The following is a 27,055-nucleotide window of genomic DNA, read 5'->3' as shown; positions in this document are numbered from 1 at the left end:
TAATTTAAAAAATATAACGTTATGTCTTTTCATGTTTTTATTTACTGAAACAAAAATACAAGTGCACAAACTTCTTCTGAAATGGGACATGTTTTTGTTAGCATGAGGCTGACATTGACCTTTATGTTGCCCTAACCTGAAATCAGCTGGTGTTTTCTGCTGTTACCTAACTCCGGCCTAAGTGTAAGATGAAATGAGCCCAGAAGGATCAATGTTTTGTTGTTTTTCTGCAGGAATGGCATTCCCGCTGACTTTATTTTTATAATACGTCAATATTCTTGCAGTGCAAACACTTAGTATAAAATACGCTCTTTAACAAAATGTACATTCACATAAAACATCTTCATAAATACATCTTCAACCAAAAGAACATGACAAATATCAGATTAATCCTAATATATCTCTGAAAAAGACAGATATAGCCGGTAATGCCTACATATAACAATTGAAACCCGTATCGTACAGTATGAAAATATCCAATTTACACGAAAAAAAATACTACACGCAACTTTTTTCCATAGTTGATCAATCAAATATATAAAAATCCTCATTTTAAACTTTAAAGAAAGTTTCCTGTACATCTAGTTTCCCGCTCTTTCCATTTCTAGGAGTTTATGGCGTCCCCATAAATCCCTGCAAAGTTGCGATTGTTAAAAACGTTTTAAAGAACAGCTCAAACGGTAAAAACACAGGCATTCCACGCAGGCAAGTCCACAGAAACCGTAGCCACAGGCACTCAGTTGTGCTACAGCTCGACACGATAAAAGTAGTCTGATATGTTTATGAAAATAGGTTGGCACGTTTGAGAACCAGCTACCTGTTGACTAACAGCAGGCGGAAGGGGGCGGGGACACGCCCCGCCTGGCCTGATGCCCGTCGATCCTGAAGTGTGTCCTCGGAAAGGATTCGCTTCTCGAAGACACGTGTCAATAAGAGCACCTTACATTCAAGAGGAACCGCTACCTTGAGTGCATGCATGAGGACCACGGAGAGAAGAGTGCGCCTGCCGCTCGGCCTGCATCGTCAAAGCATGCATGCAGGAGCCACGGCCTTGCATGCAGTGTGTGTGTGCCAGGACAGGCTGCGCTCAGCCATACTCAGAGTAGCATGCTGAGTCGTAAAATAAACCTCGATGAGTCCAGAAGTGGAGCCATCCCCCCCCAATCAAGTGGTCTTTTCTGATGGGATATTCAACCAACAGAAAGAAATTCCACTGAAAAAGAAATAAATCATTCAAAGAGGCAGTAGGAACCACACCACAGAGAAGACGTGTTTTTTTTTTCCGTTTGCTTTTTTTGTCTAAGTCATGCTTAAACTTCACTGAGAATAATGGCTAGCAATGCACACTTCTACTGGCTACAAACACGTTCAGGTCCAGCAGGTGACCGCATGCATGGGGCGGACGGGCGGAGCTGGGAGACGAAACTGCGTTATTGCTACACTTTGACAAGGAAGAGTCTGGAAGTATCACGGGGGAAACAGAACGGACTGGATTGCAGCAGTGGCATCATGCGTTTAAGGGGCGGGGACGTCGAACACCCATAGGTGCCTGACGACTGTACCTGCCTCTGTTGTGTGTTTGTTTTTTTTTGGCAACTTTATTCCTTTAACAGCCAGCACTTGTTACACATTTGGCTTTAATCACTGTTAGATCATTTTGTCTGAATTGCTGCTCCATAAATCCAAAACAAAAAATGAAAGGCAACGTAAAAAAAAAATGTGAAAAAAGGCAAGAAAATTCGTTAGTAGTGGTTGCTAAGGCAACAGCACTGATTTAGTTAATAGACAAAGGGGTGAGCGGCTGCTACACTATCGGATGTGCATCATTGCTCCAGGTTTGACCCTGGTTTCAGAGACTGCGGTTGCAGGCAGATTCTGGGCAGTTCCACCCTGACATCTCGCAGACACCCTTGGCCTTTAAGGATGTCAACGTGGCGAAAGCTTCCTGTATCCAGCTGAGCTCAGGTGTCCCATTGGACCGGCTTGTCTCCGCCTCCCTGTGTTCCACAGACAGTAGAAGCAGCGTGGAGAGCAGCTTTGCTCCAGATCTTCACATCACCAAGAGTGTTGTTACACCTTCCCCGTAGGCAGATACCTGGTGGTGCTTGTAGACGTGGTTGGAGTGGCCACGCCTGGGCTCGGGGTCCTGATGTTGCCATATGATGCTGCGATAGGGGCGGGACTTAGCCTTGTGCAAACGCTCCCTTGTGCAAAGGCGCTGGAGCTGCGCTGCGTGCTGCCGGTCTGCTGCTGGCTGCCCGGCCTGCGCCCCTCCAGGAGATAGGTTAGCATCTGACCTTTGCCCTTTACGCTCACTTGACCACGGCACACAAAATTGTAAAAGTCGGTAATGAGGCGGTGTACGTCCTCCGTCACCTAAAAGAGAAGCACATCCATTGATTTCCTTGGTCCCATTTTTTCGTATCATCTAAACGCCATTCCACTTTTGTCTAGTAATAGCAACATTTCAAAATAGAAAAGATAGCAATTATTTGGTAAACCTTAATCTGTGAAATAAGACTGTCCAGAAAAAGGGATAGCGCAAAGAAACATTTGGATTCTTGACGTCTTTGACAGCTTAAGTTATGTTCACACCGGGCCTGTGACCCACATTCTTGAAGACGTGTTTATGATATGGTATTTATACTGGACAAGCAGGAGAGGGCTTCTTCTTCTTCTCTTTCTACTTTTTTCTAGTGCATGTCCACCACTACCAGCTGGAAGAGGTTTGGTGCGAAATGTCAAAGCATTATTTCTATTTATTGCTTGAAATAAACCATTTCAAATCAAATCAAATCAAAAACAATGGAGGAAGAAAGTAGACCAAAGCAATTTCAACAGATTTTCCAGTGCTTCACCTGGATTTTTCCTTGCACTCCAGTGCTGTCCATTCTGCTGGCAACATTCACGGTGTTTCCCCAGATGTCATACTGGGGCCTCCTGGCTCCAATGACTCCTGCCACCACTGGGCCCACGTTGATCCCTGGTGTAGACAGAAAGGTTAAAAAAAAAGTTGGTTTAAGTACACTTTAGTTGGACTACATTTAGATCTACTTTAACATCCAAGTAAAAATGCTGGTATTTTCTATCAGTTTTTACTTGACTTTCTTTACATCATAATTCATCCAACCATTACTCTGCTTTTGTATGGTTTCTGGCCTCATGCTGGGAACAACTTCTTCTTCATGCTCATATTTTTTAGTGAAGCAGTTCACACAGAGGCTTGGCAGGTTTTCATGCCAGATGTTCTTCCCAACACAGCCAGACGGTGGCCAAACCATAACTCCATAACCCACAGCTAGAAGATTCAAGCCGAGAGTTTAATGCCCAACAGCACAAAGCAGTGCAAAACCTAAAATACTAAAAATAAAACTGTGAAACCCCTCCAAGATAATACAACTCTCCAGGTATTTGACCCACTTTTTACTTCCTAGTTTTCTTCTGAATTTGAAAGGCTTTCAAAAGTTTGATTATTTTCCTCTAAATAAAAGAAGAAAGGATCCAAGAAAATATGGGGAAAAAATTGCACATAATTTTTTTGAGATTTTACAACAAAATGCAAAACAACAAAACTCGGGAACTCTTTTGTTTTTTGATGCACCATGCTGATGGGGAATTCTGAATAAATAAGTGGATGGCAGAGCCATGCAGTCATTTTACTGTTGTTGGTAAGGATGGCCATTCAAATGAGTCTCTTGTCTTTCATAATGTTTACTTGAATTCAAAATTAAAAGGGATGAAACAAGAAAGTTCACTGAAGAAGAACATCTAACCAAAAAAAAAAAACCATCTTCATTGACTATAGAACTACTTATTCAATATACTGTATTATATTTGGGGAAAAATAACAGCATTTTAAAAAAACAAAGAACACATGCATTTTCCTTTAAATGTATCCTAAACAGTAAAGGTAAACTAAGTCAAATTTACTTCAATTTGACTGAAATTTTGTCTTATTTTGGGGAACACAAATGTTTTATGAGCTCATAAAATGAGCTCATAAAATGAGCTCATAAAACATACTGCAGCCAGAAAATGTTTGATTTTATGGTTCATGTCTAAAGTTCATTTAAGATGTAATTTTGGGCACAGGTGCATAAAAGAGTTTATCTAATCAAAAAATCTCATCAAAACTGAAATCAAGAGATCTGTAATTATTTTCCTAAAGCATGAATCTGAATTAATAACATTTGGTTTATGGCAAACAATCCTAAAATAATGAGAATTTTGCTCCAAAGAGAATCACATTTTAAAAGTAGGATAAACCCTGAAATAATACACTGGTTGATCACAGAGTATCTGAGGAAATTCCTCACTTGACCAGCATGCTTTGCTTCGATACAAACATGTTTTTCTTCCACTCAGCAGTGCAACTAAAATGACCATATATGTCCTAGATTACTTATGATTTTTTAAAATCACACAATCGGCAGTTTTACATGATGACACTATTCATCAAAAGGCAAAAAAAGAAACAGTTTCAAAAAAGGGTTTTCCCTCCAACACTTCTTACTTCTAGTTTGACGTCTTAGTCACATGCACTTGAGGTTTGTGCGCGCGAGTCGGTTTAAAAATCCGCTTAACAACATCACCGCCTCTAAAGTGCTCTCTAGGTGTTCCACAGGGCAGTATTATAGGTCTTATACTCTTTGTTCTGTACATCAACGACTGACATCAAGTGCTCAACTTTTCCCGTTCTCTCTTATATTCCGATGACGCTGTTATTTCCCTGGGGCTCAAACATCACGCTGATTGATGACAAACTTAAAACAGAGCTGCAGTGTTTATATAATTGGCTATAAGATAATCACTTAACACGTAACGCACATTCAAGTGACCACTTTCAATGAAAAGTCTTATTTAAATGTACGTATATGCCCGTTCAGAACTCTCATGTTAAACTTTAACCAATCAGAGACTCGTATTTAGTAGTTTTAATTACAGAAGTGCCAACCATTTGAAAATTTATCGTGGAAGATAAATTAAATCTAGCAGTTAATTATAGCAGTTCCTGGCCAGAATTATATGACACCAAGTTTTTTTCGAGCTTTCCTTTTTTAGAACTGTGAAAGAAAAAGTCTAGAACAAGATTTGCACAACTTTGACATTTCACACCAAGCCTCTTCCAACTGTAGATGGCGGACATGCGCTAGTAAACTGTAGAAAAAGAAAAAGAAACCCCTTCATGCACGTCTAATGTGAACACCATGGGCTAAAAACACATGTTCAAGAACACATTTAGCGCTTTCTTGTCTGTTGTCCTAAATTCAAACAGTCAGGCTTCTCACTTACAGTGTCACTTGAACAGCACCAATGGGCCCCTTGCGCAGTTCACAGGATTTTAGGGGGTTAATGAACATATTCACTACTTCACTCTTACTCCCCTTTACGTGTTGTTTAGTGGGTGTTACAAAAAGTATTTGAACATTTTCTCTCTACGGGCTTGCTTGGCACTCTGCAACTTTGACATTCTCTGCAGGTTACTTGCACGCCCCATTCAGATTTGTCCATTTTCCGCCTGCAGACAGCTCGTCTTGACTTGACCCTTCTGCTGTTGAATGCCTTAAATGGCAACATAAAATGATTCCTTTCAAGGTTTTTCATTTTGTCCAATGTTTGTCATCTTTAATAAAACGTCTTCATTGAAGTTGTTTTTGGCGGTTCTTCAACATTTCCTAAAAATATCGTTTCTCAGTGTAAACAAAAGTGGATTTTTAACATACTCTGCAGACAGGATAGCAATGTATACAGGAGTTTACGCTACTCACAGGATACCCAACACAATGGGGACTAAGACTTCAGGTCGATCTGTGCCGAGTTTCCCGGTGGGTGGATTGGGGGGGGGGTGCTCTTTATGTGATGCATTTCCCAGCAAATTTACTGGCAATTAACTTTAATGGGAATCCAAGGAGCACATACAGGTCAAAGTTTGACATCAGACGTGTTGACTCACCGACTCTCAGGACAAAGTCGTTGTACGATTGGTAGTTAATGGCATCCAGGACATTAAACATCTCAATGGCGAAATCCGACACTGTGCACAAATGCGAGGTGATGGACTTTTTTGCCTATGAATCATATGCACAAGAAAAAAAAAGGTGGAAGAACAGATCCCCAATATTATTAGGCAAAAAAGTAATATTAACTCAAATTCCTCTTAACATGCATGACCTTATTATGCTCAAAAACAATCACAAAGGCTTACAAATGTAAAGTCCAAGTCGAGCTCTGCAGAATTGGCAGAAAGGACTCTTTTGTTTGTCAGCTTTGTAGGGTTAAAAACAACTTGAATGCAGGATATGCTGACGCCAAACAGGCCCGTAATCCTTTGTTAATGACTTTGTTTAGTCAAATGTGGCTTGGTTTTAAATAGAAAATTTATTTTTGTGAAAATTCCTCTTAACAATGACATTTCAGCTAATGCTTCTCAAACACTAAACAGGATCTAAATTAAGCTTGTGCACATGTACCTTGGAAGCAGTTGTAGGAACCAGCCCGACTGCAGCCATGTACGTACTACCAATGGTCTTAATTTTCTCGATATCTCTGTAGCACTCTTTATCCATCAGCTGAAATGAAAGAAATGAAGGAAGTCGGTGTTAGGGAAAAACATAGATCTCAAAGCTGATTATTTCCAAGGAATTTCATCTTAATGGTTCGTTTATTTTTTTTCCTGGAAAAGGAATCCAAATGTATATCAACACAGATGATTCACACTCTTTTAAATTAATGCTTTGTGCTGCTGATTACAGATTCGAGTCATCCAGACATCATCTGCAAGTGATTCCTCGTTTTGGAAAACTTTCCCAACCGCAACCATCGCCAATTATAATCCGTCAATAAACACAGTGTTTCTTTAAACCTCAGTCACTGCCGCAATGTCATCTTTGAGAAGATGATATCATGGGTGACACACGACTCTTAAGGCTTCCCTCCGTATTCTCCACAGAAGGAGCCGGCAGACATGCAATCTGCGGGGAGAAGTGTATAAAAACAGCTGGTTTATGGACAGGGGGTTTTATGGGACGAATCTCTCTCTGCCCACCTCATCAAAGTCAGCGATGATCTCATTGAGCAGCCTCAGACACTCGACTCCCATGTTGTTCCCGTCCAACTCGATGTAAAAGTCGTTGAAGTTAGCGATGGAGGCAAACAGAACTCCAACTTGAGAGTAAGACTGGTAGTACAGGTCCTGGATGGAATGAGTTTTATCAAGTATTAATGTTCTGATTATTCTACTTTAATTACAACAAAGCATGAAACATTTTTAACATTTACTTAGCAACAAACATGGCTAAACTTAAAAGAGTGGTTATCTTTGCCAATACTTGCTGGACTCATGTAGAAATAAAGGTCTACGTTGTTGTTGTTTTTTTTACATTACCTGTATTTATGATAATATGAGTACAATAGTCACATATAGCTCCGCCAAAATATAGCTGACAAAGGCTTACAATGAATTCAGTCACTACATCGTGCACTACACAGGACATTCGCCATGTTTTTTTGGTGTCCAAATCTACAATTCTGAAATCCAATGCCCTGGAAATTTCCTGCTGGTTTCTACGAACAACCAGTGCCTCAAAAGACTAGCAAATATAGGCCACAAGGCATTGTGTTTGAACAATTTGTAATTTAAAAAAAATACATGGAAGTTCATAAATCATAATGTTTTCATCATCAGAACACAATGGATCCATGAACAAATTTGTAAAATGTTGACATTTATTAGGTTTGTATTTTGGCAAAGGAGTGGCGTTACATTTTAGAATTAAAATAAAATAAATAAATAAATAGTAAGGATGTGTCCAATTTGCATTAAAATACAGGGTATGAAATAGTATTATAGTAATATAGTCTTTTAGGGGCTAGGAAGTAGTGAAGGAATTCAAAACAAGCCAAAGTAAACATGTAGTTTGAACAGTCAACTAATAATAAACTAGTTAAGCGACTACTTAACTAGCTACAAACAGTTAGGTTAGCCAACAGTTAGCTAAAACTCAATAAAATCAAAATTTTATATTGAATTAAAAAAATACAACAATGCCCCTGTGACCCTTCCGCGGGTGGTTACTCACACAAACTCGGGTCTTCTACCAGAGGCCTGGGAGCTTGAGGGTCCTGCGCAGTATCTTAGCTGTTCCTAGCACTGCGCTTTTCTGGACTGAGAGGTCTGAGGTCTTTCCAGGTATCTGTTGTAGCCACTCCTCCAGCTTGGGGGTTATTGCCCCGAGTGCTCCAATTACCACAGGCATCACTGTCACCTTCACTTTCCATGCTTTCTCCAGTTCTTCTCTGAGTCCCTGGTATTTCTCCAGTTTCTCATGTTCCTTCTTCCTGATGTTCCCATCACTTGGCACTGCCACATCCACCACAACGGCTTTCCTCTGTTCTTTGTCCACCACTACAATGTCTGGTTGGTTCGCCATTACCATCCTATCAGTCTGGATCTGGAAGTCCCACAGGATCTTTGCCCTTTCATTCTGTACCACCTTGGAGGTGTTTCCCATTTCGACCATGGGGTTTCCAGTTGATATTCTGCACTCATGTTCCTGTATTTAATTCCAGCCACTTGATTGTGGAGCTCCATGTATGCTTTACCTGCCAGCATCTTACACCCTGCAGTTATGTGCTGGATTGTTTCAGGCGCCTCTTTGCACAGCCTACACCTTGGGTCTTGTCTGGTGTGGTAGATCTGAGCCTGTGGTAGATCTGGTGCTCAGGGCTTGTTCCTGAGCTGCCAGGATGAGCGCTTCAGTGCTGTCCTGTAGGCCAGCCCTTTATAGCCATTGGTAGGACTTCTTGAAATCGGCCACTTCAGTTATGGTCCGGTGGTACATCCCATCCAGGGGTTTGTCCTCCCATGAGGATCTGTCCTCCAGCACTGTATCCTCTGCTCTCCATTGCCTGAGATATTCACTGAGCACACTGTCAGTTGGGGCCTTGAGCTTGATGTACTCATGGATCTTGGATGTTTCATCCTGGATAGTGGCTTCTACACTCACTAGTCCTCGGCCTCCTACCTTGCGGCTAGCATACAGTCTCAGGGTGCTGGATTTGGGATGAACCCTCCATGCATGGTGAGGAGCTTTCGTGTTTTAACATCTGTGGTCTGTATCTCTTCCTTTGGCCATCTTATTATTCCTGCAGGGTATCTGATAACTGGCGGTGCGTAGCTGTTTATTGCCCGGGTCTTGTTCTTGCCATTGAGCTGGCTTCTCAGGACTTGCCCTACTCCTTGGAAGTATTTAGCTGTTGCAGCTTTCCTTGTTGCCAGCTCCAGGTTGCCATTTGCCAGTGGAATTCCAAGGTACTTGTAACTGTCCTCAATGTCTGCTATTGTTCCTTCTGGGAGTGAGACCCCTCCTGTGTGGACTACCTTGCCTCTCTTTGTCACCATCCGGGCTGCATTTCTCGAGCCCGAATGACATCGCAATGTCAGTACTGTAGATCCTGGTGGTGTGGATCAGGGAGTCAATGTCACGCTCGCTCTTAGCATATAGCTTGATGTCATCAATGTAGAGGAGGTGACTGATGTTGGCCCCATTTCTGAGTTGGTATCCATAGCCAGTCTTGTTGTATATGTAGTACTAGGAAGAGCTCAGCACTGCGTAGGACCCTGAAGGTCCCAGGCCTTAGGTTAATGGTTTTAGTTCATTCATCAATATAAAGAATTAATCTGTAAATTATAGCAAGACTGGTTGATTTGTCTTTTTGTTTTAAATTTTTGATAAGAAAGCAAAAAGAGTCAGCCAACTTTTTCTAGCTCCTAAGGAGCCTTTATCACTGGTAGCTCCATCAGTTTATAGCTAAGATCCGGAAAATAAACAGCGCAAGTAAACCAAAGATGATCCCTTTGTCTTTTTATTTTTTTAAATCCTACCAAACAAGAATGTATGGCATCAGTTACAACACTAGATTACTGCTGATGGTGAAGCAGTTACATTTAAAAAACCTGAATGAACCAGCTGAATGCCATACTTCTGCCCCACTTCCTGTTAAACACTGATGTGGAGCGGTCCCTAAAACAGTTTATTTTAGAGGTTTTTTGTGGTACCACGGAGAGCCTCTTTGTGAAGTCAGCACACAGGTTCACATCTTCTGTGTAACAGTGGAAGCCATGTTCCTTTCTTATTTACTTTTGTACTGTATATGGTTTGAACAAACTTATTAACATTTGCCCTTTCCATTACTTTGCCATCAGAACGCCAAACCCTTCTGTAGACTGTCAAAAGTGATCTGCAGCTACAGCTTTTTATAATTTTCTAAAATTTGATTTGACTTAAACAAGATATACATACATATATTGGCAAAAGTGGGATTTAAAAAATCTCTTTCCGAACAATTAAATGCTTTAGTGAAATTTTGATTTGATTAAAATACCCTTTATGTCACATATGAGCACATTAGAGACCGTTGCATTCACTGGTGGGATGGCATTTTTTGTTGGAAAAGCACAACTTTGAATTTCAGTCTGCAGAGTCCCACTGTGCTGTGTTATGAATACAGTGTATGGCTGAACTTTAGCCTAGAGGAAGAAGAGGAAGTCTTTCTATACACTGTAGCTCCGTGGGGTCATCAACATGCTGGAAACATCTACTTCCTGGCTTCCCGTCTCCAGTCCGTCACAGTCTCAGCCTCAGATGATCCCTGCACTGTCTGAAGAATGGCCCCGCTGATTGTTGAAGGATGAAGGGTTGTTTGTCTTTATTATTAATATGATTAACAGATGGAATTACAGTTTACATTCTTCACCAGGATATTATTACTATATTTCTTAAATTCTATTTCACCTTTTAAACACAAAAATTGTGTGAAGTTTATCAAAATTTCTTTGAGTGCATTAACTTTTTCCAAGAATTTACTAAACTAAAATTTGAGGTTAGGATCTACGGAGAAGATCTTGTACCATACAGTTGATGCCATGGGATTTTAAAGATTTCATAGATTTGGGAATTCTGGGATAAAGTACTATGCACATGAAAAATGTTTGGCACTTAACTGCATCTGCATATTTTTACTTTTTAAAACATAAACCTTTGGCTCAAAGAGAACACGGGATGTTCTGATGATTGCAAATATTTTTCATGGGTTTTTTTTTTCATTCATCCATCCATTTTTGCTGCTGAATCCCTTTCCAGGACACAGGGTTGCTGGAGCCAACCCAGCTTGAGGTTTTGTTGTTTTAGTATTCTTCAGGATTTAGCTTCTTTTTTTTTTTTCCTCGTGTCACTAAAGCTTCAAAAATAAAAAATGTTATGTTGAATTTAAATAAGTGTACTTTAATGTACTTTAACACTTAAATTTAAAGTACACTTAAATAAGTGTACTTTAAATTGAAAAAATTTAAAGTGTAAAAAAATTTAAACTGTAAAATTGAAAAATTTTAAAGTGTAAAGTACACTTACATAAGTGTACTTTAAACTTTAATTGCGTAAAATTTTCATTACTGTAAAATGTGGCATATCAGCACAAAGCTGCATTTCTCCGCTTCAGAATCTGGTGGAATTTCCGTTTTTTTCCACTCTGAGGAGCACTTAAAAGCTTTACATTTTCAAAAAAATGATAGAGCACCTTTATAATCTGGAGAGCTTGATATATGGATTCACTCCGGTTGTGTTTACTTATGTCTAAGTGATTTAGAGATGTACCCTGCCCTCTGTCAAAATGTTTGGTTATGTATCATTGGGAATATACTAACACGGCTAGCATATAGCTGTGTCAGAGTAGCTGCAGATACATGTGCAAAATATCTTTGATCGGATCAAAGATTGGATTCGATTTGAATAAATCGTTTACATGCACCACAATCGGATCAATAATCAGCATAACCCACCTATCTCAATCAGAGAGAAGTTTTCATCCGAATGAGTCTGATCGGGGCAGACTATTTCGAACGGCATGTTTACATCAAGCATTTTTTTTCTGATCAGGCGTTTATTCCGATTACTTTTGTCCATGTAACTGCAGCTAGTGTGCTTATTTTAAATGCTAGTAACAAAGATGGATGTTTGTGTGGACACATTTTGTTTTACGTTTTGCAAACAATGGGTGCTTTTGTGAATACGCTGACGCGGCCAACGCTTTTAACATGGCTACTGTGTGGCGTGTTCTGAACAAATTCCAGAGTTACTGGAACCGCAGTTAATAAAGTCTGACTGATGGACTTATCAGATACTTTTCTCCCGCTCAACACCTCCAATAGTTCAGTGTGCCCCACATATGACACGAGTTAAAAAATAGGCCGTTCATTGACGATGCGTCGTACAATCCTTTACAGTGCATAAAACAATGTGTTGATTGTGTAAACATTTGAAGAATTGTTGTAATTTAAAAAACATTGACACGGTAGCTAAAGCTCCAATGTTAAAGGGTTAACACAATGCCCATTACCATTCCCGTGAATAATGTTTTTTTTTTCCTTTCAGCATCCTAATTAATTCGGTTTCATTTCATTTATCATCGGTTATCACCTCTCAGCTTGTACTTCGCTTATTTTTCAGCTCATTTATGAAAAGGTGGTAAAAAATAGATTGTTTTGTATTTTTAATATAGTTGTATATTTTTTGTGCTTTTAATTATGTGTAATTTAGCATCAAACTTTATAAAGAGGATATTTATTTTTTAAATCAATCTTGCAATTTAGTTAAAAATACATTCTTTTTCTGCCAAAATGTAGTCGAAATTTGTCCCAGAAAATTCACCAATCCCCTTTTTACTTTACGGTAATAAATACATGACATTGAGAGCCATTCTAGCAGACACATGATTGATTCTGACGTGAAGACACGTTTTTAGAGTCGTATTGATCTACAGAGACAGATGTGGGGAACTTTATGTTAGTTTATGTTAAGAAAATCTGTGCCTTAACTCCCCCTCCATCCTAAAGCTCCCTTCGGCTTATGGGTTTAGCAGCTCGACGGCTTTTAAGAAGTGTTTGAATCGGAGGGTCACGCAGTCTGTGACTCACTTTTCATCACGTCCGACTCTCGGTGGGGGGGGCAGAGGTCAAGGAAGCGAGGAGCAAAGGTCAGTGGAGAGGATGTTCTTCAAACTCTCAGGACTCTTTAACTCGCACTTCCACTGCAGCGCCGAGGGAAGCGCCGCTGCCATTGTCTTCAAAGGCTGGGAAGCTTTTCTGAAGTTTTACGGGGTTGAGGAGTTCCATGGGACGCCAAACCAGGATCTCAATCCAGATCCAGCTAACGTTAAAGTGAACCTTTACCCCATGTCTCGAAGTATCAGAACTAATATTTTGACATTTTGGAGTAAGATGTTTATCATTTTTAGTCAAAGTGTGTGAATTTTTAGCATTCACCTCTTAAACTACTATTCCGATAAATAATATATTTGCATATATTACTGTATTATATGCACTTTAAGATGCTCTTAACAGCATTAATTTTTTTTGACAGTGTACCTTATAGTCAGGAGCATATATATATATATATATATATATATATATATATATATATATATATATATATATATATATATATGGGTTATATATATATATATATATATGGGTTATTTCAACTTGCGCTTACTAATGTCGTAGCGATTTTGCGAGGTACACGCCGCTGTTTTTCAGACGTTCCAAACAAGGTTGGGTAAATACGCCAATGCGGCGAACATGTAGCGGTGTCGATGGTGGCGTTTTTTTTTTTTTTTACATATTACCATAAAGGTTGGGAGTTAGCGTAGTCACAGTCACATTTGTTTTTATGTGTTGAAAATACGGTTGGGAGGTGCAGGTATTGTGAATACGCTAACGCTGCTAACGTGGCTAACATGTAGCATGTGAACAAAAAGGTCTAGAGCTACTGTGAACGCATTTAGTAGATACAGTGCTGTTTTCATTGGTAAATCCTTCAGTTTATCAAAAATAGTGTCATGCTGCACCTCAGTAATTCACACGACTGAGGAGAATTTCTTTTCTACTAATTTCTGCAGAATTGCTAGTCATAAACTTTTGCTTTTTTGTGTTCTGTTTCTCAGCTTTGTGTGTGCTCAGAGCAAGTTTGGACAACTATCCTAGCTGTTAACACACACACACACACAAAAAATCCCCACAAAAGAGTCACGGCAGATGATCTATGTGTGCCTCACTGACACTTTTCCCAACGGCAACAGAAAATGTGCATCTTCATCTTGCTGTTAAAAAGTGACTCATGGGTCAGATATCCAGAAACACTTGAAACTCTGAGTCACAAACTTCATTAAGTATCAACTTGTGATCCTTCTGCATCATGGATCTCCGTGTACATAAGGTTTCCATGTAGCCCACCTAAGATGAGGCTTCTCCAACTGTTTTTGAGTGAAACAATAAGAAAAAAGGAACTTTTGTGTTACTTTACTAGGGACTAAGCAAAAGGAGCAAGATAACACTTGTTTTATAGGTCATTTTTTGTTCTTTATTTTGACTTTTTCTGAAATTCATATCCTTTTTTTCTCTTGTAAGAAAACTTCTAAGACAAGGTTTTTAAGGTTTTCATGTGTATCAAATAAAAAAGAGTTTTGTTTGATGATACCAGTGAAACGAGCCTGGGCTCGCTCCCGGATGCTCACCATATTCCTGGGGTTTGACATGAGGAAGTGCTGAGCCACATGAGCCGGCAGCAGGTTGAACAAGATCCTCTTGTTGTCCAGCTTCACCTTCTCCATGTCATTCCGGTCCTCCTCCGCCTGGACCCACAACAGAAGCAGAGGAGGCCTCTAACTGAAAATAACCACACCACCTTCCTCCCTGAATCCAATCCCAGATGGGACAGAGGCTGTAAGTGCCTCATCTGGTCACTAGAGGGAGATCACACTTCATGAACAGACATGCACACGGCTGTTCTAAAAATAAAAGCACGCAGACTTTTCTTGATCCACTGAGACGACACAAGACGGTAAACCTCAAAGAAACGCGGCGCATCCTTGCAGCTCTGCAGAGAGAGATAGAGCCATATCGGAACAGAATGTTTCCACGAAACGTTAAGGGTAAAAATAAGACATTTTGGAGAAAATGAAGCTTTTAGCAAGAAGTTGACAGGGTGAACAATAATCTTCTAAACCAAAAATTAGCCAAGTCTTTTAAGGCGTTTGCAGTCATTACCAAATGGGTTTTCTCCCCCCAGATTTTAGAGGACATCTTTAAGAAAACAGGACAGTGGTCAAACAGCGAAGCTGGGCCTAATGTGAGGCACAATAATAATTAGTTCTGCCTGATCGAGCTGCCAAATGGAGCCACACGTACCTGGGTTGCCCAGAGATAGTCCAGCCGCAGCTTCAGGTCCAGCTGTCTTGAATGAAGAGCCAGAGCTCCAGAAAAGAGCAGAACAGCCAAGACGGGGTCATAGCCTCGAGTGTGGAGAAAGCCGCCGCTGAGGGATGCAGACAGAAACATGAGAAAACCCGTTTGAACACATTCTGATTCCACCTCAATGACAGAAGGTGCTGTCGCCGGGTTAAACAAAAGATCACACTGTGCAAAACAATTATTTTGAAAACGAACATTTTCATGATGTACACAGTTGTGTTTGCTCAAAGCTTTTATTGTAACTATCTGATTGAATTGGCTTTTTGTAAAGTTTGGGGTTTCTTTTTTTATCTGGGAAGTCTACAAAAAAAAATTTGTTTTCTTCAATGGCAATGTATTTTAGTTAAAAAAAAAGTTTATTTTATTCATGTTTCCCGAAAAGGGTTATTATACAATGGCTGTCCTGAAGGAGTTTTAACATTTTATAAATATATTTTTTCATAGCATGGCCTTGGTTTGGTCCAAACTAAAGAGATGTTTAGTCAACAGTTAAAAAATGAATATGAGAAATTTTATAAAAACTAATAATTTGAAATTAAAGCCTTTTTTTCTACAACATCTTTGAATTTATTTCCCTGCTAGTATCAATAGAAATAGTTTATTTTGAAATTTTTGCTATTAAAAAACCATCAGGGGTTTTCAACAACCTCAGAATACAAAGGTTTTTGTTTTTATAACCAATACAGACTACCTGTCAGCTATTTTTCTATGGAATGTCATTTATATTCATGTGTTTAACCATGCATTAACCATGACCTAACTGTCTGGGATTTAAGGAAAAAAGGATCTCATATCAATTTAATTGACATGTCCATTATTAAAAATGCATTTGCGGGTTTTCCATGTTTACTGATGCTCTTTTCAGTTATGTCTTCAGAAACCAAAATTTCTACCCAAGAGTGCAGTCAAATACTTGCAATCTCAAAGAGATGAGGGATAAAGGATATGGAGAGCAGCAGTTTCGGCTGCCGACGCGCAGTCTCACCCCACAGCTTGGCGGTAGCCGCTGGTTTCCATGACAACAGTGTAGGTGACAGAGAGGAGGAGGAGCAGCAGGATTTTAGGCAGCGATGACACGCGGAGGTAAGGGACGATCGTGAGTGTGCCGGCCACGCAGGACAGCAAGGCGTAAGTCATGTAGTCCGCCGCTGTGCTGTTGTGGGGCCCCGCCCCCCGAGCGGCCGCTAAACGACCGGTGCTTTTCTCTGCCATTTCCCAGGGTACACTGCCGACCTGTAGGGAAGTGAAGCAGCGTTCAGCGTTCAAGCCACCACTCTACATAAGTCTACATACACGCAAATATCCATGTTGAGAACTCTTGTGTTGATGCGTCGCTCCGCAACTTTCTACAACCGTTTTCGGTCTCTATATACAAAAACGCACGGCCGTTGAAAGTGAATTAAAAGTCAAACCAGTTTGAACTTTGACCAATGAGGGACTCGGACTGGGCAGTGATGTAGAGATGGCATCTCTTTTCATTCATGGAAGTGCCAACCGTTGGAAAAATGATCATGGAGGAGAAATGATTAATTGCAGTTTGTACCTGGCCGTAATAATGACACCAAGTCTTTCATATATCTGGTTAGAGCTGTGAAAAGAAAGATTCACCAGAATTCACACCAAGCCTCTTCTAACTGTGCTAACAAACAGTAGAAACATTAGTAGAAGCCCCTCCCTGCTTGTTCAGTGTGAACACCATGGGCTAAACTGGTGTTCAAGAATCCGTGATAACTGCATACTCAAAAGCGCGTCACATAACCGATGAGTCTGTAGCTTCAGACATTTAAAAAAGAAAAAAGGTTTTTTTTGGCTCTTTTAGGGTTTGTTTTTTCCTTTCATTTATCCCTTTTGCATCCCTTTATGTGAAAGTTGGCTGCTAACTAGCCATGATAAACCTGAGAGATAATCTCATCATATTTCTGTTTAACTGGGTCTGTCTGTCACTTCTGAGAGAGCAAACACAATGAACTGCCTTTACATAACTGTCAGGGATGGACTACACACTTAATCCCTGATTGTTGGTAATCTCTCAGCAGCTACCTCCCAGCTGCAGATCTGCCCCAGTGTCTCAATTCCCAAAATGAAATACAATAAAAACTATACAATGTCAGCAACTATGCAATTTTCTTCAAGACAAAAAGGCAATCTCTGATAAAGATTAAAATGTTAATCCAGAACACCAAAAGCTTAGTTTGGGCTTCACCGGGGTTAGCACAACCAAATCCGTGATTTCAAACTGTTCGAAATGGGAAAGTCTGAGATTGTGATTTACCACACAGGCCTGGGTCACAGAGTACGTGAGCAGGACGAGGAAGACACACAGCACTGTTCGGATCTGGATGGTCAGACACCCCGGTTGGCACTAAGGAGATAAAAAAAAAAATAAACAAAGGATTCAGCTGCTTGACAAACAAACAAAAGGAGCAGCAGAAACACTTCTGTTGTCAATAGTAAATACCTTTTTTAAGACTCACTCTGATGAAAATGGTGTTTTTGGTGTATTTAACATGTTTTTGCGGCATTTCTCCTCATGATGGAGGACGTATATGAAGGAAATTAGGATTCAAATTGCTTGCCGTTTTTGCTGCACTGCTTACGTTAGATTGGGGTTGTGAGTAAGCTAGTGGGAGAGTGTAAAGAAAGGCTAAATAGGCAGGATCACTCAGTCTCGCCCACAAGGGAATTTCTAAAGAACTACTGCCGCTCTGCAGAAACTACTGTATCTCCTAAAAAAACGGCATTATCGCAATTAACGCAATTGATACCAATTACTGGAGCCAATTTCAGGTGACTTTAAAGGTATAACAGACAATCACAACAAAATAAAATGTTACCATTATAATAAATGTAAATTGTACAAAGTTTTTTGGCATTGTTATCGTAACATTAAGGAGTCGGTTTTGGAATATTATTCAGAGCAGGCTTGGTGTGTGAGAAAAACCGCCACAATAAATCCATATTTGGAGTAAAGACTCCGGTTTTTGTCTGATAAATACAACTTTCTCTGTTTTTTGTCTTTTAAATGGCTTCAGAGTTTCAGTTTAGTGGCCAGAGCTGCCTCATTCACCCTTTAACACCAACCGGTGACAAATAACACATACTCTTTGAATGACCGTAACGCTTCGTCTGTTTTTGCAGGAAACGTGTGTGATTTCAAAGGGTTCTGACGTAAAGTGTTGCATAACGGTGCAAAGCCACTTCTCTCTGCTTCAGAACCTGCTGGAATCACGTTACTGTATTTTCCACGCTAAAGGGCACACTGTCAATGAATTGTCTGTTTTTGAATTTATGTCATATTAAGTGAGACAAAAGTCATAAATAAGTCAGTCGGTCAGACTTCATTACCTGCGTTAACAGTAACTCTAGAATTTGTTTGTGAGACGCTACACTTTAGCCGCGTTAGCATGCCCACATTACCTAACCTTCTAACAAACAGACTGGTATCACTTAGAAAAATGTCACTGTGACAACGCTATATCCCAACCTTGTTAGTAAATGTCCCATTTATGCACTTTGAGGACCATGATTATTGCCATGCTTTTTGTGAAAACTGAGACACAGCTGTGTCTGAATTCACTCACTACTCTCCGGTTAGTGTACGAAAAACAATTCCAAGAAATCCAGCGCGCTTGAAATTTCCCTGAAATCTCTACAAAACAATCATTGTGCATCTATGGTCACTAGACCATAAAACTTCCTTTTAATTGAGATAATAAATAAGAAAAGAAAGAACAACTGCCTTCCCCCATTAACCTTTTTAAAGACAATAAATACATCTGTTTTATTTATGTTTATGACCATGTGAGGTAAGAAGGGTTTGGACAAAGCGTTTCCTTTGTGTCAGCTGACAGATAAACATGTGTTTACCTCCATGGAGGAAAAGGAGAGATGATGGAATCTACCTGAATGCTGGTAAGATGCAGGTACAAAACGCAGGCCACATGGAAACACAAGCACAGCACCAGCAGCAGCAGCACCACCATTCCCCTGAAAAGAAAACAGTAAAGGTCTTATCCCACTGAGTGGACTGAAAACACAGTCACTCCTTGTGTTTGTGTGTGTGTGAGTGTGTTTGTGTGAGGGTACATACTGTGGAATCACCAACAGATAGATAAGGCCAAACAGAGTAGCGAGGATCAGAGAGAGAACTACGGCACTGATGAAATCATCATCGTACACCTGGTGATACTGAGAAGAGAAAGGAAACAGGCGGAGGTTGTCAGTGGGAGGAGCATCCACCCATCCGGATTTTAGTCTTTAAGAGCAGATGCTGTTTTCTGCTGTAAAAACATGGTTTTTGAAATCCTATTGAAGTCAATCCAGTTGCTTCTGGCAATTTTTAGAGTCAAATCTGGAATCAACAATTAGTTACTCTCAATACTGGACAGTCAAACACCAACTCTTTTGTAATGGGTATCTGTAAGGATTCCGTGGTTTGCTTTTGTTCGTGGTCATGTTTTTCGTTTTCTTTTTGTCACTCACTCCAGTTTCAGGTTCATGATCCACAGCTTTCAGTTCAGTTACTTACCCTCAGCCTATTTAAGTGTCTTGGTTTCTGTTCATCTCTGTCAGGTCATTTGCTCTGTTGTGTCACCAGTTTGGTTCTCCCCATAGCTTTGTCAAGTTTCAGTTTGTTTATTAAATGTTTTATTTCCTGTCACCAAACCTGGTCTCCTGCATTTTGGGCCCTCCACCACCAGTTCCTGAAAGGTTTTAATGAAAATTCTTCTTTGGAACAGCCATGAATGTTTGCAGTTGTCGTTGACCCACACAAACATGCATTTTAGAGATGCATCAATTGTGCAAAGTTGCACTCTAAACCATTTCAGTCAGACAACTCATGCAGTAAAGAAATGTATTTTTAGTTTGGCATAAAGCTCCGTTCAATTACATAAGACAATATCTCCATAGAAAACTTCTGGGTAATAAACTACCCCTAGCGGAGCTCACAGGTGGAAGCCGGGGAGGAGGGTGGGTTGAGGAACCCAACACTAGTGGTAAAGGAAGAGAAGGAATGAACAAGCACGCCTGGAATTAAATAGGACGCTGAACAGGTGAGCTGATTGACTGAACCGCCCTAGGGAGGAGTAACCAGTTAAATCGCTCTGCTCGAGTTGTCTGCCCGAAATGCTCCCCAGGTCTCTCTCGTTGTACATTTAACCCTTGTGCTATCTTAGATGACTCCACCCTTGAATTGAGGTGTTCTTCCTACCATGACAAAGGTGGATAAAGGTGGAAAGATTTCATGTAAACCATGGACACCAGTGAAGATCACAAATCATTGAAGAAAAAAGGTTCAGAGCACTGTCTAGTGGGTCAAGATGACCCAACTCCCAATGTTAAAGTGCCTAGGATAGCACAAGGGTTACAATGATCTTACCTGCAATCATCAAAGCTGTGCAGTGCACTGACATTGTTGACAAAAAGATGCTATCACACTTGTACTACAGAAAAAATATCATTAAAACAATTAGGCTTAGCACGAACATAATTTAAAAAAAACGTAGCAGAGCAAGAGTGGTTAAAAAAGTAAGTAAAAAGACTGTAGACTGTCTGTTAGTAGGGCTATTAAAAATAAGGTCTACATTAATTTGGTACTGTCGACGTGACGTATTTAAAAAAAAAAATTGTCATTTCGGTTTTATGAGCCCGCAGACAGCCAGTTGTGTTCACAAGCACCAGATACGAAGGTAGCGACAAGGAGAAGATTCTTCTTCTTCAGTGTATTTACTGTTTATTAGCACTCGTCTGCCATCGACAATATGAAAAAGCTCGCTGAGCAAAGTCAAGGTGGTGCAAAGATGTTTTGTTTTCACAGCTCTGTTCCTATAAATGCCGTCTTGTTGTTATATAAATCCGACCGGACACAAACCCTAATCATTAATTTCTCCTTCGTGATCATGTTAACAACAGTTGGTACTTCTGTGTTTTAAAGCACACACACGTCACTACTAAATCTGAGTCCCCGATTGGTCACAGTGCTGCGTTGCTTCGATTTAGCGTGAAAAAGATCAACTAACCTTCAGCATGCGATCAATGAACGTCCCATAGTAGGTAGAGATTGAGACAGTTTGGTAGAGCAGTTGGAAAATTGATCATGAAGGAGAGCTTAATAATTGCGGTCTGTGTCCCGCTATGGACACACAGTCTATGACACCAATCGTTCATGTATCGGAATAGATGTAAAAGAAAAAGCCTAGAGCTAGATTCACAAGATTTATACCACTTTGACGTCACGCACTACGCCTCTTCCAACTGTAGGTGGTGGACATGCCCTTGTAAACAGAAGAAAAAGAGGAAGCCCCTCCTTGCCTGTCCCGTGTGAACACCATGGGCTAAACACGTGTTCCAGTGTTTAAATTAAAAAAAAAAAACATCTTTAAAGTACACAACTGTAGCATGAACCCAAACTAACAAAGATTTGGTAGATTTTTGTTATTCAAGAAGTCAAGCCAAAAAAAAATTAAAAGACAGTTTAACTTACTATTTCTAATAGTTTAATTTACGAAACTATCTTGATTAACGTCTCAATTTGTTGCACAGCTTGCATCATCCATTTTAATGATCAAGCCTAAGTGGACAAGAAAGTGAATAATCAGAGTATTATCTTCTTTCTTTTGCACCACATTCAGGTTCTTTGAAACCAGTTGGACGGTCTAGATGGCAAATCCACACAAAGAAACACGTGGGCGTGCACAGACCTCTCCCCGTCGGGGTTCCTTTATAGCGCCACCCACGCTCACACAGGAGAACAGCGTCACGTGCGCAGCTCAGACTCTCCCAAATCATTATCTGCATCCCCTCCTGAGAGGGTGGGTGGATTCCACGTGCAAACGCACACAGACACATGAGACAACAGGCGTGGGAGAAGGGGGGGGGATAAAATTCTAAACTGTGTAGGGTGTTGTGTGAGAACAAGACATATAGGACTCCTATATGTCTTGTTCTCACCCCCTCCCCTCTCCTATAATAGGAGAGGGGAGGGGGATGAAGATGCCATCACGAAGCAACTTGCCTTGTGCGTAACAAGGATAGATTTCTGTGGAAGCGAATTTTGTTGGAAAACAATAAATCTCAGCATCTGTTTGGGTCGTGTGCCACGGGCCTCACCCTGCGCTCCTTTTCTCTGCTGTGGTAAAACAGGGTGAAGTAGTTGAGGTCTGATGTCTCTGACTCGGTCTGCCGCGCTTCGATGAGGCGGCCGATGTAGCGGTTGACGCGGGTGGCAGGCGAATGCTGCACGGCCGTGGCTGAGAAAGACGTCCGACTCCTGAGCTTCTCCGAGGCAGTCCGCAGGGCCCTCCGCTGTTGAACGGCGGAGACACAGCATCGTCACTTTGTGCTTAGGCAGGCTGCGCTAAGGCAGCCAAAATGCAGTGTCCTGAGGAGACTTTCAGGGTCATTTTCTGTCTTTGAACATTTTTTACAGAGAGAAGATAGAAATTCTCAGTCTGACTAGTCAAAATGTCACTTTCACTGTGATTAAACTTACAACTCAATTCCTGCTAGCTTTTGCATAGCTATCTATGACAACAAAAATCTCATTTTACTGGAAGTGAATACTTCAAGACAACAAAAGAGCCAAAAGATGCCAACCCTAGTTATGACAAATCAGTGCTATCATTGGAATGCTAGGCTAATTTGCAACAAATGTGTATTTTTTCAAAATTCCTTTTTTAAACTTTTAGCTTAGATAAGGTCAGCTGTGGAGTGACTCATCATGTGCTCATGTCATTTAGAGATGGAATAGCATACCCAATGTTCCTGTATGCACGTGTAACGTGTACCGTGTTAGAAACATGTTGTAGACTTTCTGCAAATGAAGTTAAAAATGACAGAATGACAGACTTATCTCTTTTTTTGGCTCCCTTAATATGCCTTATAGTTTGGTGTGCCTTTTAAAAAAACATAAGCTCAAGAATAGACTGTTCATTGATGGTACGCCCCATAGTGTGGAAAATAGTGTAAGAAAATATTAAAAGATACTTTGAACATGAAAACTTTATGAGAGAGGGTATAGCTTAAAAAATGACTCCGCATGAATATGTTAGCTGGAGATGTTGGAACGCTACCAAGCAGACCAATTAATTAGTCCATTGGAGTCTGACTTGTCAGTTTTGTAAAAAAAATTGCATTTCTTATGAAGTGTGAAAACTCTTAACATTATAGTTTATTTTCCCAAAATGAGTTTTATCCATGTGTAAAAAAAAAACCATAAACATTGTTGTTTTCTTATAGCTAAATGGTCTTAATTTATGTAGATGTTTATTTAACCATGCGAATCCTTTAGCTAAAGATGATCCTAAATTGGAAGGATAAGTCATTTCCCTTTAAATTCTGGCTTTGAAGCAAGCTAAGCCATCCTTCTGAAGGTAATTAAGCCTAGAGGAAAACCACTAGACTGCAAAGTTCTTGGCCTATTTGACCTAACAGTGCCCTAACTGTGTAAAAAAAAAAGATCTAACACAGGTAGAACATCTACTACATGTGACTCCATTTGCAGTTTAAACTTTTTTCTCTGCATTAGCGCAAAAGAAGAGATGAAATAGGAAGTAAAGCAAGTTGAGGATCTGTTCTGAGAAGATCCTGAGATTATGGGAGTGGTGCAGTGGTGCAGTGGGCCTCTGATCAAAAGATTGCAGGTTCAATTCCCACCTGGCCCACCCATGTGCTGAAGCATCCTTCGGCAAGGCACTGAACCTGGTGGAAGGTTGGCGCCAGTGTTTGGCAGTGCAGCCGCCATCAGTGTGTGAATGGGTTAGGAAGGTAGAAATATAATGCCATATTATCTGATAACAGGTTCGTGTATGAGAGAAGCCAAACAAGTTGTGATGATGCGTTTGTTGCAGACTTTATTGGTAAAGGTGAGACCCTAAATATAAAGAGGTTTTCATTGCTTAACATTAAGAAGCTTGTACCACATCATCCCCTACATAAAGATTGTCAAATTTAGGTGTGCATAAGGTTGCGTATACACCACACTGACAATTAATGCAACTCATCAATAGATCTACCATTGAATTTAACTGCTATCTTTGATTCTGTATGGATTGTGCACTTTGGTTTGGATGGTTTTAGTGGCGTTTCCTTAGTTTTTGTCAGGTTCTGTTTTCATGTTTTCCCTGTCAGTCACACCAGGTTCAGGTTGTCAATCACCCACAGCTGTTTTGATTTGTGTTAATGATCTTCAGTGTATAAAGGTGTCTGGTTTTTCCAGTTGTTGTTTGTCAGGCTACTTGCTTGGTCATGATTTTGTTTCTCCATGGGTTTTGTCATGTTTAAGTTCATATACTAAATGTTTAAGTTTCTGCCACAAAACAGTGATGGGCACATGAAGCTTTAGAAAGTACGGAAGTGTTGCAAAGCTTCACTTGCTCTAGTAGGACATCTGCTGGATGTAAAAATATTAGGATGAATTTGAAGTGTGTGGCCTTTTGAAGAAAACCTGAAAAAAATCTGTCAGTAAAATAAAGCCTTATGCAAAATATTTATACTGTAGTCTCTTGTGTATTTATAAATATTTAGAGGAAGTATTGAAAATTACAACTTGAAAATGATCACTTACAATGAAATGAAAGTATGTATACTGATTGTTTGGATAATTTTTCACTTAAATCTGCAATTTAGCTTGACTTCTATATATTAAGAACAAAGCCAATTACTGCTTGTGTTAAAATGCCGTTCTCCCTAAACTTTGGTCACTCGGACATCAGAAATAGTATCTAATGCTAATAAAGGTGATGCGATCCAGCTTGCGAGTGATTAACGGCACTCGTACTGTAACCACATTAGAGTCATGGAGTGCTAAAGCCTTTGCTGAGCTCACGCAGCTCGACAGATTACAGCGAGCAGGCTTTTACTGACAGCCGGACTCTGTTATGCCTCAACCCCAATCCCCAGTGAAGCAGCAGTCTCATTAATGCAAAGTAGTATTCTAAGGCTGGGAGATGCACGAAGGTCATCAGAGGCATGCTTATCACGCTTTTCCACTGATAATGTAATATGGTTTGTGTATCACAATAAGTAGCACAAAAACACAAGCTTTATAGGTAACGTTTGTCAAATGTGTCCTACTTAAGTTTCATTTCAAGATGACAGCAGAAATGTGAAGTCCAAAGCGTGTCACGCACCTTGTCGTCATCCTCGCACGTCATCACGTTGGAGAAGGGGATCTCGGCCTTGAACATTTTCCTGCAGTGCATGAGCTGCACCAGCAGGTAGCACACCGTCTTGAACTTCATCCTTTTGGCTGGTTTTATGTCTGACAGGATGATTCCAGGAAAGATCTAAAAATACAACAAAACCAGTGAGGCTTATATGCAACTCAGTTTTAATTGTTTACAGTTAAGCACCAGAATCAAAAACAAGAGATGGGTGAATTTGGATTTACAACAGCAGTATTTTCTATAACAGTGATGTTGATGTTAGTGTGGATGATTACTGCACTGAGAAGTCATGCATTTTCAGCCTACTTTGCGCCCAACGGCACAATCCTGACTTGGTAGCATAACAAGTCTGACCTTTTACTAAAGCCCATCTGCAGCGCTTTTGCTTGAGCGGGTAAAGGTTTAGCCCACAGTCGTGGGGTGGCTACAATATGATGTGGCATGAAATGTCTTTGCTGCAGATTCGTTTAAATAAATGAACAAAGTACAGTTTTTTTCAAATTAAATGTAGCTTACTGTAGCGATTTGCATTTAGAATTAGGGGAAGGATTTTCCTGTTGCCTCTGCCCTTAAATACATTATAATGCGTCTCCCTGTTATGTTTTCACTGAAGTTTGAATCCTGAAAAAGATGCCCTGCTCACCCCAAAATCATGCCTCATAATCAACCAAATTTATTAATATGAAAAGATAAACATAATAGTGCTTAACAGTACCCCTTCATTGTGTATATTTTGGTCCATATTTTCTGCCCTGTAGTTCACCATCAGTCCACTAGGGGCAGTAGAAGGGCCTTTTTTTTTCTCCTGCTCATTTCAAAATGGCTGCCTACGTGAAATCTCAAAAACACTTGGCGGGAAGAAGGTTTGTTAATTTTCAGAACGTTCTGATGAGAAATAACTTATCTATTGTTGTTGTTTTTTAATATTTGCTTTTTTAAAAGACTGCTACATTTAGTCTTTAACACAGTTACACCATGTTAAAGTATTTTTTCAAGACAGTTAGTTTTTTGTCAAATTAATCCAAGGTGCACTTTGACTCTCTCTGTACCATTACCACTGTCTGTTCTAATGGAACAAATATAAAATAAATTAAAAAAACTTAAACTCAATAAATTAATTTTATTTATTTAAATCACAATTTACATTATTCTAATGAAAAATTAACTCTACTTTAATTCAGGTGTTCTCTCAAAATCACCCTCTTATGGCTCCATTTCTAAAAACAAATGACGGTTAAATAATGAAGCATTTCCACGTCATTTTCTTTTCTTTGCATAAATAGGTATCTACAGTTCTTGTGATATAGTTATTTGGTGATTCTATATTGCTTCAACTCCAACAGCTCATCTTTTACCAAACACATGCAGAGGGGAGCCATTCACACTCAAGGAATTCTAGGATTTTTTTTTTTTTTTGGTAATAAATGGAGTTCCCTGTTACATATTAGACCTTATCTGTAGTTCGACCTTACTGTCATCCTGTAAGGTTAGTGAACGTTGGTTTGGTTTTTGTCGGTTATGTTATGGTTTTTGGTCATGTTCTGTTTTGAATTGTCCCTTTTTTGTCAGTCCCACCAAATTCAGG

At 40.0% G+C, this 27,055-nt stretch overlaps 1 protein-coding gene across 1 annotated transcript in view; it reads right to left on the bottom strand.

The window, feature by feature from the left end:
* Nucleotides 1-214: 214 nt before the first annotated feature.
* The window catches only part of LOC101165720 (adenylate cyclase type 1), a 53,416-nt gene continuing 26,575 nt past the window's right edge, over nt 215-27,055 (bottom strand). The window contains exons 8-20 of the mRNA XM_011474265.4: nt 25,435-25,590; nt 22,415-22,609; nt 19,395-19,492; nt 19,207-19,291; nt 17,577-17,666; nt 16,290-16,537; nt 15,242-15,368; nt 14,569-14,685; nt 7,046-7,192; nt 6,471-6,569; nt 5,954-6,068; nt 2,859-2,983; nt 215-2,376 (exon numbers count right to left, since the gene is read on the bottom strand). Of these exons, the coding sequence (XP_011472567.1) occupies nt 2,071-2,376; nt 2,859-2,983; nt 5,954-6,068; nt 6,471-6,569; nt 7,046-7,192; nt 14,569-14,685; nt 15,242-15,368; nt 16,290-16,537; nt 17,577-17,666; nt 19,207-19,291; nt 19,395-19,492; nt 22,415-22,609; nt 25,435-25,590 (1,908 nt within the window). The 3' untranslated portion in view covers nt 215-2,070. The remainder of the gene's footprint in view (nt 2,377-2,858; nt 2,984-5,953; nt 6,069-6,470; nt 6,570-7,045; nt 7,193-14,568; nt 14,686-15,241; nt 15,369-16,289; nt 16,538-17,576; nt 17,667-19,206; nt 19,292-19,394; nt 19,493-22,414; nt 22,610-25,434; nt 25,591-27,055) is intronic.

This window comes from Oryzias latipes, chromosome 4, assembly GCF_053564925.1.
Source record: "Oryzias latipes strain Hd-rR chromosome 4, Olatipes_Hd-rR_3.1".
In the NCBI taxonomy this organism is placed as follows: Eukaryota; Metazoa; Chordata; class Actinopteri; order Beloniformes; family Adrianichthyidae; genus Oryzias; species Oryzias latipes.
The sequence above is the reverse complement of the archived record's forward strand: the minus strand, read 5'-3'. Positions and strand labels throughout refer to the sequence as shown.